At 36.2% G+C, this 11,269-nt stretch overlaps 1 protein-coding gene across 1 annotated transcript; it reads left to right on the forward strand.

Moving 5' to 3' along the window:
- Positions 1-378: 378 nt before the first annotated feature.
- Positions 379-3,454, forward strand: LOC142627545 (putative serine/threonine-protein kinase PBL12). Its single transcript, XM_075801423.1, has 6 exons — positions 379-611; positions 783-1,000; positions 1,099-1,243; positions 2,226-2,353; positions 2,464-2,584; positions 2,880-3,454. The coding sequence occupies exons 1-6, from the start codon at positions 482-484 to the stop codon at positions 3,224-3,226; spliced, it is 1,089 nt and encodes a 362-aa protein (XP_075657538.1). The 5' UTR covers positions 379-481; the 3' UTR covers positions 3,227-3,454.
- Positions 3,455-11,269: the final 7,815 nt, after the last annotated feature.

The raw sequence follows: 11,269 nt of genomic DNA on the forward strand, positions 1-11,269 counted from the left end.
GATTTCAAATATGAAAAGCCTCTTATATAGTAGTATAGATATAGATTTTTTCAAATTTTATTTTATCGTAAAAATACTATTTTGATCCCTAAGCTTTTATAAAAAATTGTTTTTCGTCTTTAAACTTTAAAAAGTTTTTTTTCATCCCTAAATTTTGTAAAGAGTTTTTTTAATAGTATAAGGACAAAAATTAAGATGAAAAAGGAAATAAAATATTTTTAATATTTTAGAGGTGAAATATGAATTTTTAAAGATAAAAATTAAACTGGGATAAAAACAAACTTTTACAAAATAATACTTTTACTTTTTTATTTTATTTAAAATTAAAAAAACGGTTTACATGCGGTATATATAAGGTGTCCGAGTCGGAGTAAAGGATGGGAAATACTGAGTAGTGAGTGCTCATCGGAAGGACAGAGGAGCGAGAGAAGAGAAGTTTAAAGAATTAGGGTTTTGGTGTTGTTTGTTGCGGAGAAGTAGAATGGAAGTGGAAACCAGGAAACCGTTTATCTACAATGATGCTTTTCTTGAACATAGAGAGCGAGTTATACAACGCGACCGTCTCGCTCCACCCCGCGTTTTGCCTGTCCATAAATCTCTTCCTTCCATTGGTATCATCTACTTTCTATCAATCAATTGCGTTTTTATTTTATTGGGGTTTGTTTACATTCTTCTCATTAATCTACATTCATTCATTCATTCTCTCTCTCTCTCTCTCTCTCTCTCTCTGTTTTATTTAAATAATTGAAGAAATTCTGAATCTCTTGTGTTGTGTTGGGTAGGATCTCACAAGCCGCTCTTATTTTCAATGGAAGAATTGGCAGATATGACTGACAATTTTAATGAAAAAAATTTGATTGGAGAAACCTTATTTACCAAACTGTACCGTGGGACAATCCGACATGGCTGGCTTCCTTTTGAAGATTGGGTTGTCACTGTGAAGATTTGGGATTATTTTCTAGAAACATCGTCTCACCTCGACGGAACTGAAAGCTTTAATGTATATATGGTTTTTACTTAATTAAGTTCTTGCAATTATTTTTTGTTTTCCCTGTTTTCGAATTTGGAAGTGATCATTTTTTACATGATTTGTGACAGGAAGAAGTAATGTTTTTAACACAACCAAGTGCAAAACAACATCCAAACGTGGTAAATTTGTTAGGCTATTGTAATAGACGCTACCTTGAAGCTGTTGTTTATGACCTCAATCCTTTGGATACTGTTCGTAACTTGGCTACCACAGGTATTACTATTGTTGTTCTATTTTGCTATAAGATTGGCTCCATCTAAGGTTCCGTTTGGATAGAACTTATTGCTGAAAACTGAAAACTGAAAACACTGTAGCAAAATAATTTTAAAATGTGTGAATAGTACCGCGGAACCTATTTTTAATGAAAAAGTGGCTGAAAAGTAAAATTTGTGGTCCGTGAACAGTGCACGAATGTACTCTTCACGGAAGACTTGGTCAACAACTGCGGCTAGGAAAAAAAAAAAAAAACTGAAGGCTGGACGCTGGACGCTGGACGCAGCCTCCCAATCCAAACACACGCTTAATGTGTCATTTGTACCCAATCTATTGTTATGGGAGAAGTGCCATTTCAATTAAAATCAATTGGTATAAAACTAAATATAATTTTGGTGGTGCGCTAGATTCTTACCATATCTCGAATTTTGAAATAATAGAAGAAGACTCCCAAATTATTGAAAATAGCATATCTTAACCACCTCTTCCCTTGACAACTGCTATGTGGAGGCTGAAGTCGTGGGTTCATGACCCATTGGGTGTGTGAGTAACTTACCAATTAAGAAAAATTGGCATTTGATATTTACCACAAATCCACTCTAATATTATATTTTAACTTCTCTCCTTGTTCCCGCTTTACTTTAAAATCTATTAATTGTCATATTTTTCAAGCTTGAATGTGGATTTATATTATGGATGAAGCATCTTGGAAAACATGGGATGGTCCAACTGGTGGTGTAAGATTTATTTTTTTGGGGGGTGGGGGGTTGGTTTTTCAAGAATAAATCTATTCTTCTTTTGAGGTCACAGTTGATTCAGTTGTAATATGGTAAATACAGTAGACTTTTGTTGGAATGTAGTGAATTGGTTGTCATTTATCTAGATATGTTAAAATTTGGTAGTGAAGTTATAATTATAAATCATTACTTTTGTATATAAATTGTTAATACTGTGTCATTAAATTCCTTATGTTTGTGTTTAGGTAGTCTTACTTGGCTTCAAAGGATTAAAGTGGCTCTTGGATTTGCTCGCGCACTTGAATTTCTTCATGATCCAAAAAAGCCCTATTTAGTGCGCAACATTAACGCAGCTCATATAATTCTTGATCAAGTTCAGTAATTGACTCTTGATAACTATCAGCAAATCCATCTTTTTCCTTTTTTTTACTCTTTTTTTTTTTTTTTTTTGCTTTATCCTTGACTTTTCAATGTGATGTTTAGGATTGCAACCCAAAGATATTTGACTTTTCACTCATGAGTGGAGGTATTCTTGGTAAGCTGACTCGCCCCAAAGAGAAATTGTTGACTGTTGGCTATGATGATCCAGAATTCTTCCCCTTAGGTATTGAGGCTTGAAGTTACTTATATGTTTTCAATTCAACGCATGCTTTTAGATTTGTTCATCTAGTATTAGCATTCTATTTTCTTTCTTTTCTTCTCTCTTAATTTTTACGCCGTAGAAGTTGGACAACTTCATCGTGGACCAGGCTGTACACAATGTAAAGCAGTCATCATGTTTTGACGAGCTATAACAGCATTATGATAAGAGCCTCTAATGGCTTACACTAATGGATTTACTTAGAATAACTGTGTTTTTTGAGTATTTCTTACTGCAAATTGATTGTTGTGCTTGTCAGGTGGACCAGAGGAAGGTGGATTTGAGGTAACTTACCACGATGTCTTCTCTTATGGCGTTGTTCTCCTGGGGCTAATAACAAAAAGAATTATGGACACGGAAAATATTCAGACAACTACTTTGGTTTACCGTTGGGCCTGGAGGCAGTATAGGCCTAATCGATATCTTGTGCATGAAAGCCTTGTTGAAGACCCTGGCTTTTTTGCTTCTGATGGAATAATGATAACTGAGCTTGCCATGCGCTGCATTCAAAGGGAACTTGATAAGCGTCCTTCCATGAAGGATGTTGTCAAGCGTCTTGAGGGTTTACAAGCTGTTCAACTTCATGGCAATGTAGTTGGAATGTAAAAACAGATGATACCTGTCCTGATCAATTTGGGAATTTGGGACTTTAGAAGGATTCACATATTTTCTTATTTGATTTCACTACCTTTTTATAGGATTGCTTGTTCTGTATTAATTGCAGTTATGAAGTTGATCCGTGCATATGGTTTTAGCCTGGCAAAATGTATGATGCATATTGCATGGGAAGCACTGCTGGAAGAACAAGTTATCACATTTTTGTTTAATTGTGCATATGATTGGATTTGGGGTTAGCGCTTCAGACAACGAAAAAGAAGCGAGAAAAAGAACTGAAGAAGCAAGTTCTAACAGATGTTTTAGATAGGGTTGTAAACTGAGCTCTTTTTGAATAATTTGAGCTTTACTTAGGAAAAGGCGTGTCTGTGTTTATTTAGCAAATAAAGTAAGTTTAAGCTTCCCATCGGAAAAAAAGTAAGTGTAAGCCAAACAATTATTTAAAACAAGTTAAACTCAAACATAAAAATGTGTCTGCAAATAACGTTGTAAACATGAGGTTGGATATATATGTATGTATGTATATATGTTCACACACATACTAGTCGGTAATATAGTTAAATATAAAATAATTAATCGAACTTATATTCATCCAAAAGTAATGGGTATTTTTTTTTTTTTTGGTGGTAAAAACATTTTAAATGATATAGTACAGACAAAATCTAGATGCCCTAATCCATAAACGTAAAGATGCAAATACACATCACATACACAAGGGAAAAAAGCAAAATCAGAAAACAAGACATCTACCATTAATAGCATAACTAAATGAAATTAATTTTGCTCTGTGCCCTGGATTGTTCATATCTAACAGTCAATAATAACCGAAAAAGATATCCAAACCCAGTTCTGAGGGAGCCACCATCTGCACCATTAGTGTGCTTTAACCTAGAACTTATTATCGTTATAAAGTCTATTGTTCAACTCACATTATTATGTGAAACCCCAGGCATCTAACCAATCCAGACGGCTAAGCAAATAAGTAGTTATAAATATAATGACAAACCTGTACAAGTTCCTCAGCTCCTGATACACAGAGAGGAAGTTCTTCTCTTGGCAGTATTTGTATATTTGCACCAGTCAACCTCTTCATCTCCAACAATGATCCATCTCTTCCTTCCAAACATCCAATATCACTAGACGGGACAAGTAACCTAGTGGTTATAATGTTGTCTTTCTCTGGAACAAGATCAACAATGCGGGTTTGGGTATGCAACAAAGCTTCCTGGGCTGGAAACATCTCATCATCAGGACCCTCTGAAGAAATGATAATTATCTGCTCATCTGAACCAACAACAGGATCAGTCACCTTAACATCGACCCCAATTTCATTTTAAAGCAATTCTAAGATTCCATCAGCCTCTCCAACAACACTGTCCACCTTGTCAATGGGGCAAAGTATTCGAAACACATTATCCTCTCCATAATAGGGCTGCACATGGTCAGCCATGGGAGCAACCCCAGATTCAATAAAACCAGATGAACGTGAGGCATAGTTGTTGCTTCTGATATTGTTGGCAGATAATCGTGGTCCAAAGTTGGCACCATCGGATGAACGGCGTGCTGTACTGTTTATGTGAGGCATATAATCATCATCAGGAGGAAAAAAACATACAAGAAAATACATTTTTGGTTTTCATATTTTGGATCAATTTCTATTTTGGTCGCTACTTTTTTAGAGCACCTAAGTTGGTCCTTGAAAATTGAAAACTATTACTGTCACATCCCAAACCAAAAACTCGGATTTGTAACTATGACCGACATGCTAATGTCAAGCTTGAGCTTGATACTTCAAACAAAATCTTTCCTCTTTCTTTTCATTCTTATTTTTTTATTTTCTTGATATAAAATTTTCATTTGATATTCAGAGCATCTACACTGTACTCGAAGAGTATCATAATCCACAAATTATTCAAACTAGTATGTTACTAGGAATGGAAACGGGCCGGGTTTAGGCAGGGTTTTTTAAATACCCAAACCCGCCCTGCAGGGGCCGTTTAGCCCAACCAAATTTGGGCCCAATCTGCAGCCCAAATTGAGGCCCAACAAAAAAAATGAATTGAAGCCCAAATTCATTTTTGCCTAGATTCAAGCCCTATGACATGCAGATTCAAGCCCGTATAACATGGCCCAAATGCCAAATCATAGGCTATTAATCATAAATCAATTAATCACTTGTTAATTATAAATGTGTAAATCAATAAATCATAACTAATATCATAAATTAATAAATCACCTGTTAATTATAAATCTATACATCAATAAATCATAGTTATAAATCAATAAATCACCTAGCTAAGATTATAAATCAATAAATCACCTAGCAAAGATAACCATTTAATCATAAATCAATAAATCATAGCTAAAATCACCTGCTAAACATAAAAATAAAATAAATTCAACAAGTCCAAGAAATAAGTATCACAAGTCCAACAATTCCAAGAAATTAAAAAGCTACAAAAAAAAATACCACAAGTTTAGAATAATTACAAGCCAACAAATTAATACAACAAGTCTAAGAAATTAAAAAGACTACTAAATTAATACAAAAAGTCTAATCCTCCATAGCCGTGACACAACTCACATCCTCTTCATTAGGCTCCCCATCATCAAGAATTGATTGAAGTGTGCAATGTCCAGACATAGTTGAAGAACCTGCAACAACAATAAATTAAAAAATGGAATAAACTTCATCAAGTTAGAACTAGCAAATATAAAAATACAATTTTGATTTCATTTTATAAAAACAAATTAGTCAATTACTAACCGTTGATTTCACTTCATAACCAATTCTGAGCACACATCATTGCCTCTATAGTCTTGGGATGAAACCTACTACAGTGTGGACTTAACAGTCTCCCACTAGTGCTAAAGGCAGATTTTGAAGCAATAGTCGTGACAAGAATGGCTAAAATATCTCTTGCAATCATTTGTAAAGTAGGATACTTGAGACCATTACTTTTTCACCATGCCAAAATATCAAAGTCTTCACACCTCTTCAACACTCCCTCATCAATGAAATGATCAAATTTTATTTTAGTACTCCCATGTTTCTTTGAACTACTTAAGCTATTGTTCACAAAAAAAAAAAAAAAAAAAAAAAATCAAAAGATGAAATTGCCCTACTCAACCTACATTTCATTTGTGCCACATAATATGAAGTACTTGTAGGCATATGAGAACTTCCTTTATTATCTACAGGGGACTCATCTACATCTCTATACTCATCAAGCAAATCATAACAAAGATTCTTAATTTTTTTCACTCTCCAAATCAGAATTATCACCATAAATATTAGGATAATAAAACTCCAATAACTTCATCTTATATCTTGGATCCAAGGTAGCAGCAACAACCATAACATCAACATTAGTTGGAATTCAGTAAGGACATCTTTCATGTGTGGAAAAGGAACATAAACAAACCTAGAAAAATAATATGAATAATTATAACATGACTCAATAAACATTCAATTTAACATAAATTCTAAACATTCAATTTAACATAACTCATTAAACATTCTAAACATAAAGTTTTAACATTCAATTTAACCCAATATCATAAACTCAATTCATATGGTTTAATAGATTTAACATTAATAGATTAAAAATTACCTTAAAACCCGGCTTTGCAATGTCCAAGTTTGATCGATAAAGTGAGCGGTAATGACCATGAACCATCTCTTTTCGTGACTCAAAGTCCACATATTAGTTGTAATTGCCATCCTTCTTCCATTCTTGTCCGTGATTTTCAAAGCTTTCTCCCTCTCATTGTCATAAATTTCTTGAGATAAGCTTGAGCAAAGGTAAAAGAGAACTCACAAATTCTCTAAACCAATGTGGTCAACTGTTGAAAGTGGGTATTCATGTAGGATAACCATACAAGCAAGATTATTCCTCACTTTGACTTGATTAAATTGGTAAGCATTTAAACCCATCGATCCATCCACCTTATTTTGTTGTCTAATTAACACTTGTTAAATGATTATGCAAATGGGATATACCTTGGCTAGAATCACCCAAGTAAAGCTTGCCACAATGAAGGCATTGGGCTTTAAATTTCCCATCAATTTTCTTTCTTGTAAAATGCTCCCAAACATCTGAGGTAGTCTTTCTTTTTCTACTTGTATCCACATCCTCATTTTTACCTTCTTGCTCTCCCTCTTCCTCTGTCCCTTTTTGTTCCTCTACCTTTAAGTCCTCTTCCACTAAGTCCACCATTGGGAATTTCGAACTCCTAATTGGTTCAGAATTTTGGGAGTTAGAAATTCTATCAATCAAAAACAAATATTCACAAATTCATTATTACACATACTCATTGATTAATGGGCACAAATTCATAATTACACTAATTCACAAATATTCACAAATTTTATAAATCCAATCATAATTAAACATGATTAACTACAAATTCAAACACTTACTCATGGTTTAATGGGCATAAAGGTGATGGTGATTTTGAGGGTGAGCTACTAGAAGGCGACAATGATAAGGGTGATCGTGAAAATGGTGAAGGAGACTGCATAGCTGGCAAGGGACAACGTTCGGTTCTCAAGGGAGAGCCGCTTAGCGAGAGAGTGTTAGGATGTGTGTCCTTAAATCGTATTGTATGATACTATGTATGACATTATGTATGACTTAATGTTGTGATTAATAAAGATGTTTTATTATTATCTAAAATAATGGTAACATGAATATTTGGACATTATTATATACTCCATGAGATGCATAGTATGTGATTTAGTCACAGAAGATATAAATCACAAGTTCTTTGTAAACTTAAAATTTTAGTTCATAGTCGGTGATGAAGTTGGGTATTTCATCTGCGAAGACTATAATAGATCAACTAAAATGATTTGTCTTGATCATGGAAGTGGAGACTTCTAGTTGGTATGTTGATGTGTTTTAAGAGTTAAGACATATTGAACTGGACCGCTGTGAGATTTATTACTCTCCTAACGATTGTTAAATGAATAATAAATCTCACGACTTCTATTTACATGAATTCTTAATCCTAAAAGAATAATAGACCTAATCATGAAGTGTAGCTTGCTTTGATATATCAGGAGTGAGATCTAAAGTCACGATTGAAATTTCAGTATGTTGGGCAGCCACATTTAGTATTGATAAACTGGGCTGAGATTATTTAAACACCATGAAAGGAAAATGTTTCTTTTGAAAGCTGAATTTCGAAGGATTCCCATCTTTCTTTGTTTGATTTCGTTACATTTTTCTTGGTTTGTTTGTTCTGTATCAAGCACAATTACGAAGTTGATTCCTGGATATGTAAATGCTCTAGTTCTAGTCTAGCGCCGAGTCTGCAAATGTGATGCATATTACATGGGAAGCATTGGTCAAGAAAAAGTTATCACATTTTTGTTCTCATGAGCTTATAGTGTTGGGGTGCATTTGATTGGATTTGGGTTCAACACTTCAGACAACAAATAGAAGGGTGAAAGAATTCTCCAAAGAAGAAGCCAGAAGTTTCATTTTCATCGTCAAAGAAAATTGATAAAGAAAAGTGAAACTGGGTTGAGAGTGAGGGAGTAATGCATTTTAATTAACTTATGAATTTAAGCTAGATTTCTGTAGTCTAGTCTAGTCTAGCGGGTTAATGTGAGAAGAGTTTCCTAGCTAGCTTGTTATCTTTTTGTAATCTAAATAAAGCTTGAAGGTGAAGCTTTGATGTTTTAAAAGAAAGAGAAATGATGAACTTTAGATCTCTTAAACGGTGTGTCGTTTTGCTAATTGAAACAACAGCCCAAAGCCAAAACGTCATTGTTTCTTTCATTACAAGACTTCTAAACAAGTAATGCACGTGACATGAAAATGACTCTCAACATGCTACCGTTTCATTTATTTATTTGATAGGAAGTTCGCAATTTCATTAAACGTGGGTGGTACCCATAGAAATTACATCAGATTGAATCTGCGATACAATAATAGGGGGAGTGTCCACCCAGATCGTACAATCTACAATATCCTTGGCATGCTTAGCCATTAGGTGAGCTACTACATTTCCATCTCGTTTAGTAAATCTTGCCATCCACGAAGTGAAAGTTGCCAGCCACGTTCTTGACCCCACTATGACCTGTTGAATGGAGGCTGGGGCAGGTGTCTCATGTGTCAGCCCATGATAGACAGTCTACGAGTCTCCCTCAATTATGATCTGCTTAAGTCCCAACTCCCATGCAAAGATGATCCCACATTCCATTACCTTTGCTTCAGCTTCTAAGGCGACCAGAGGAAAGTGTAACTTCTTTGAAAGTGCTCCCATGATCTGTCCTCTCTCATTTCGAGCAACTGCTCCAATCCCACAACATCCGGTCTCCTTGAAAACTGCACCATCAACATTGATCTTATATCAGTCGGACGGTGGTGGCTTCCAAGGGATCGGCGCTTGAGCAGGTCGAGGGCCAAGGAAATTTGTTGCTTGTTTATACTCCTCAATGTACCTGAGGGCATTGTTTACAATAGCGGTTGCAGTTTTGGATGTGCCACCATGGGTAACATCATTCCTATTCTTCCAAATGCCCCACGCAGCTGTTGCCAGGATTTCCAGTTCAGCGTGATCCTGTTTCTCCTTCAGCAGCCAAAAAAGTCCATGAAGTCCCTTGGTTTCCATAGAGGTCTGGGGGGTTGTACTTCTAGAATAGTCCATACCTCTCTAGCGGGGTCACAACCCCACAACATGTGCTCTGGTATTTCAATTGAGTCACACAGGGCACAGTCGACCTCTATCGGAACATGGCGGTCTTTAAGTCTCGTTTTTTATGGGAGGATGTTTTTGCATGCACGCCAAATGAAGCTTCTAATTTTATTTGGACACTTCAAGCTCCAAATAGCCTTCCAAGTTGTGGTCATAGGTGAGCTGTCGAAGCATTGGCCATTGTCTTGGCTAGTTAGGAGTCTTTGAGCTATACGGTATGCGCTTCGCACGGAGAATTCACCATTTGCAGTGGCTGACCAAATCTGATGGTCTTCCGTAGGTAGGTTACTAAGTGGAATGCCGAGTATTGTTTTGGCTTCATGGGGAAGAAAAATGCTGTGGACAAGCTCTGTTTTCCATATATGCAAATCATGGTCAATGAGGCATGAGACCAGCTCACCATTAGCTAGGTGAAGTGCCCTTCTCGGACTGGTAACGCTAAATGTTGTTGGAACGGGAATCCACTTATCCTCCTAGATTTGAGTTCGCATTCCATTTCCTATGCTCCATCTAACTCCCTCAGTAATAATGGACTTGGCTGCCATGATGCTCCGCCAAGCAAACGAAGGACGTTTGCAAAGTTGGGCATCAATAAAGGTGGAGTTATCAAAGTATTTGGTCTTGAAGACTTGGTAGAACAAAGTGTGGTGGTTTTTCAAGAGCCGCCATCCTTGTTTTGCTAGAAGTACTAAATTGAAGGCTCGCAAGTCCCTAAAGCCCATTCCCCCATTAGCTTTGGATGTACAAAGTTTATCCCAGGCTATCCATGGTATTTTCCTTTCCTCCTTCTTTTGGCCCCACCAAAACTGATTGATCATAGCCCCCAAGTCCTTGCATAGAGAGTCCGGGAGCTTAAAACAACTCATCGTGTAGGTGGGAGTGGCTTGGGCAACGACTTTGATGAGTGTTTCTCTCCCTGCACTCGACAACAATTTTCCTTTCCTTTCCGACCAGCAATCTTCTTCCCAACTTGGTCTTTGATTCTATTAAAAGCTCTTTTCTTGTTCTTGCTGATTAATGAGGGAAGGCCCAAGTATTCTTCATGTTGTTTAATGATTTGGGCACTAAAGAGGTTTTGATGGATTCTTGAGTTTCGGGGCTGGTGTTTTTGCTGAAGAACAATGAGGTTTTTTCTCTATTCATTTGCTAGCTTGAGGCTATTTCATAGTTTTGTAATACCTCCCAAACCCGGTTGCATTCGTTCATGGTGGCCTTACAGAAGATGAGGCTGTCCTCGGCAAAGAGTAGGTGGGAGATTGGTGGTGCTTTCTTACATACAGCCACGCCTTTAATATTGCCCTGAAGTTGCTCCTTCTTTAACGTTGT

This window comes from Castanea sativa, chromosome 3 (assembly GCF_040712315.1).
Source record: "Castanea sativa cultivar Marrone di Chiusa Pesio chromosome 3, ASM4071231v1".
NCBI lineage: Eukaryota > Viridiplantae > Streptophyta > Magnoliopsida > Fagales > Fagaceae > Castanea > Castanea sativa.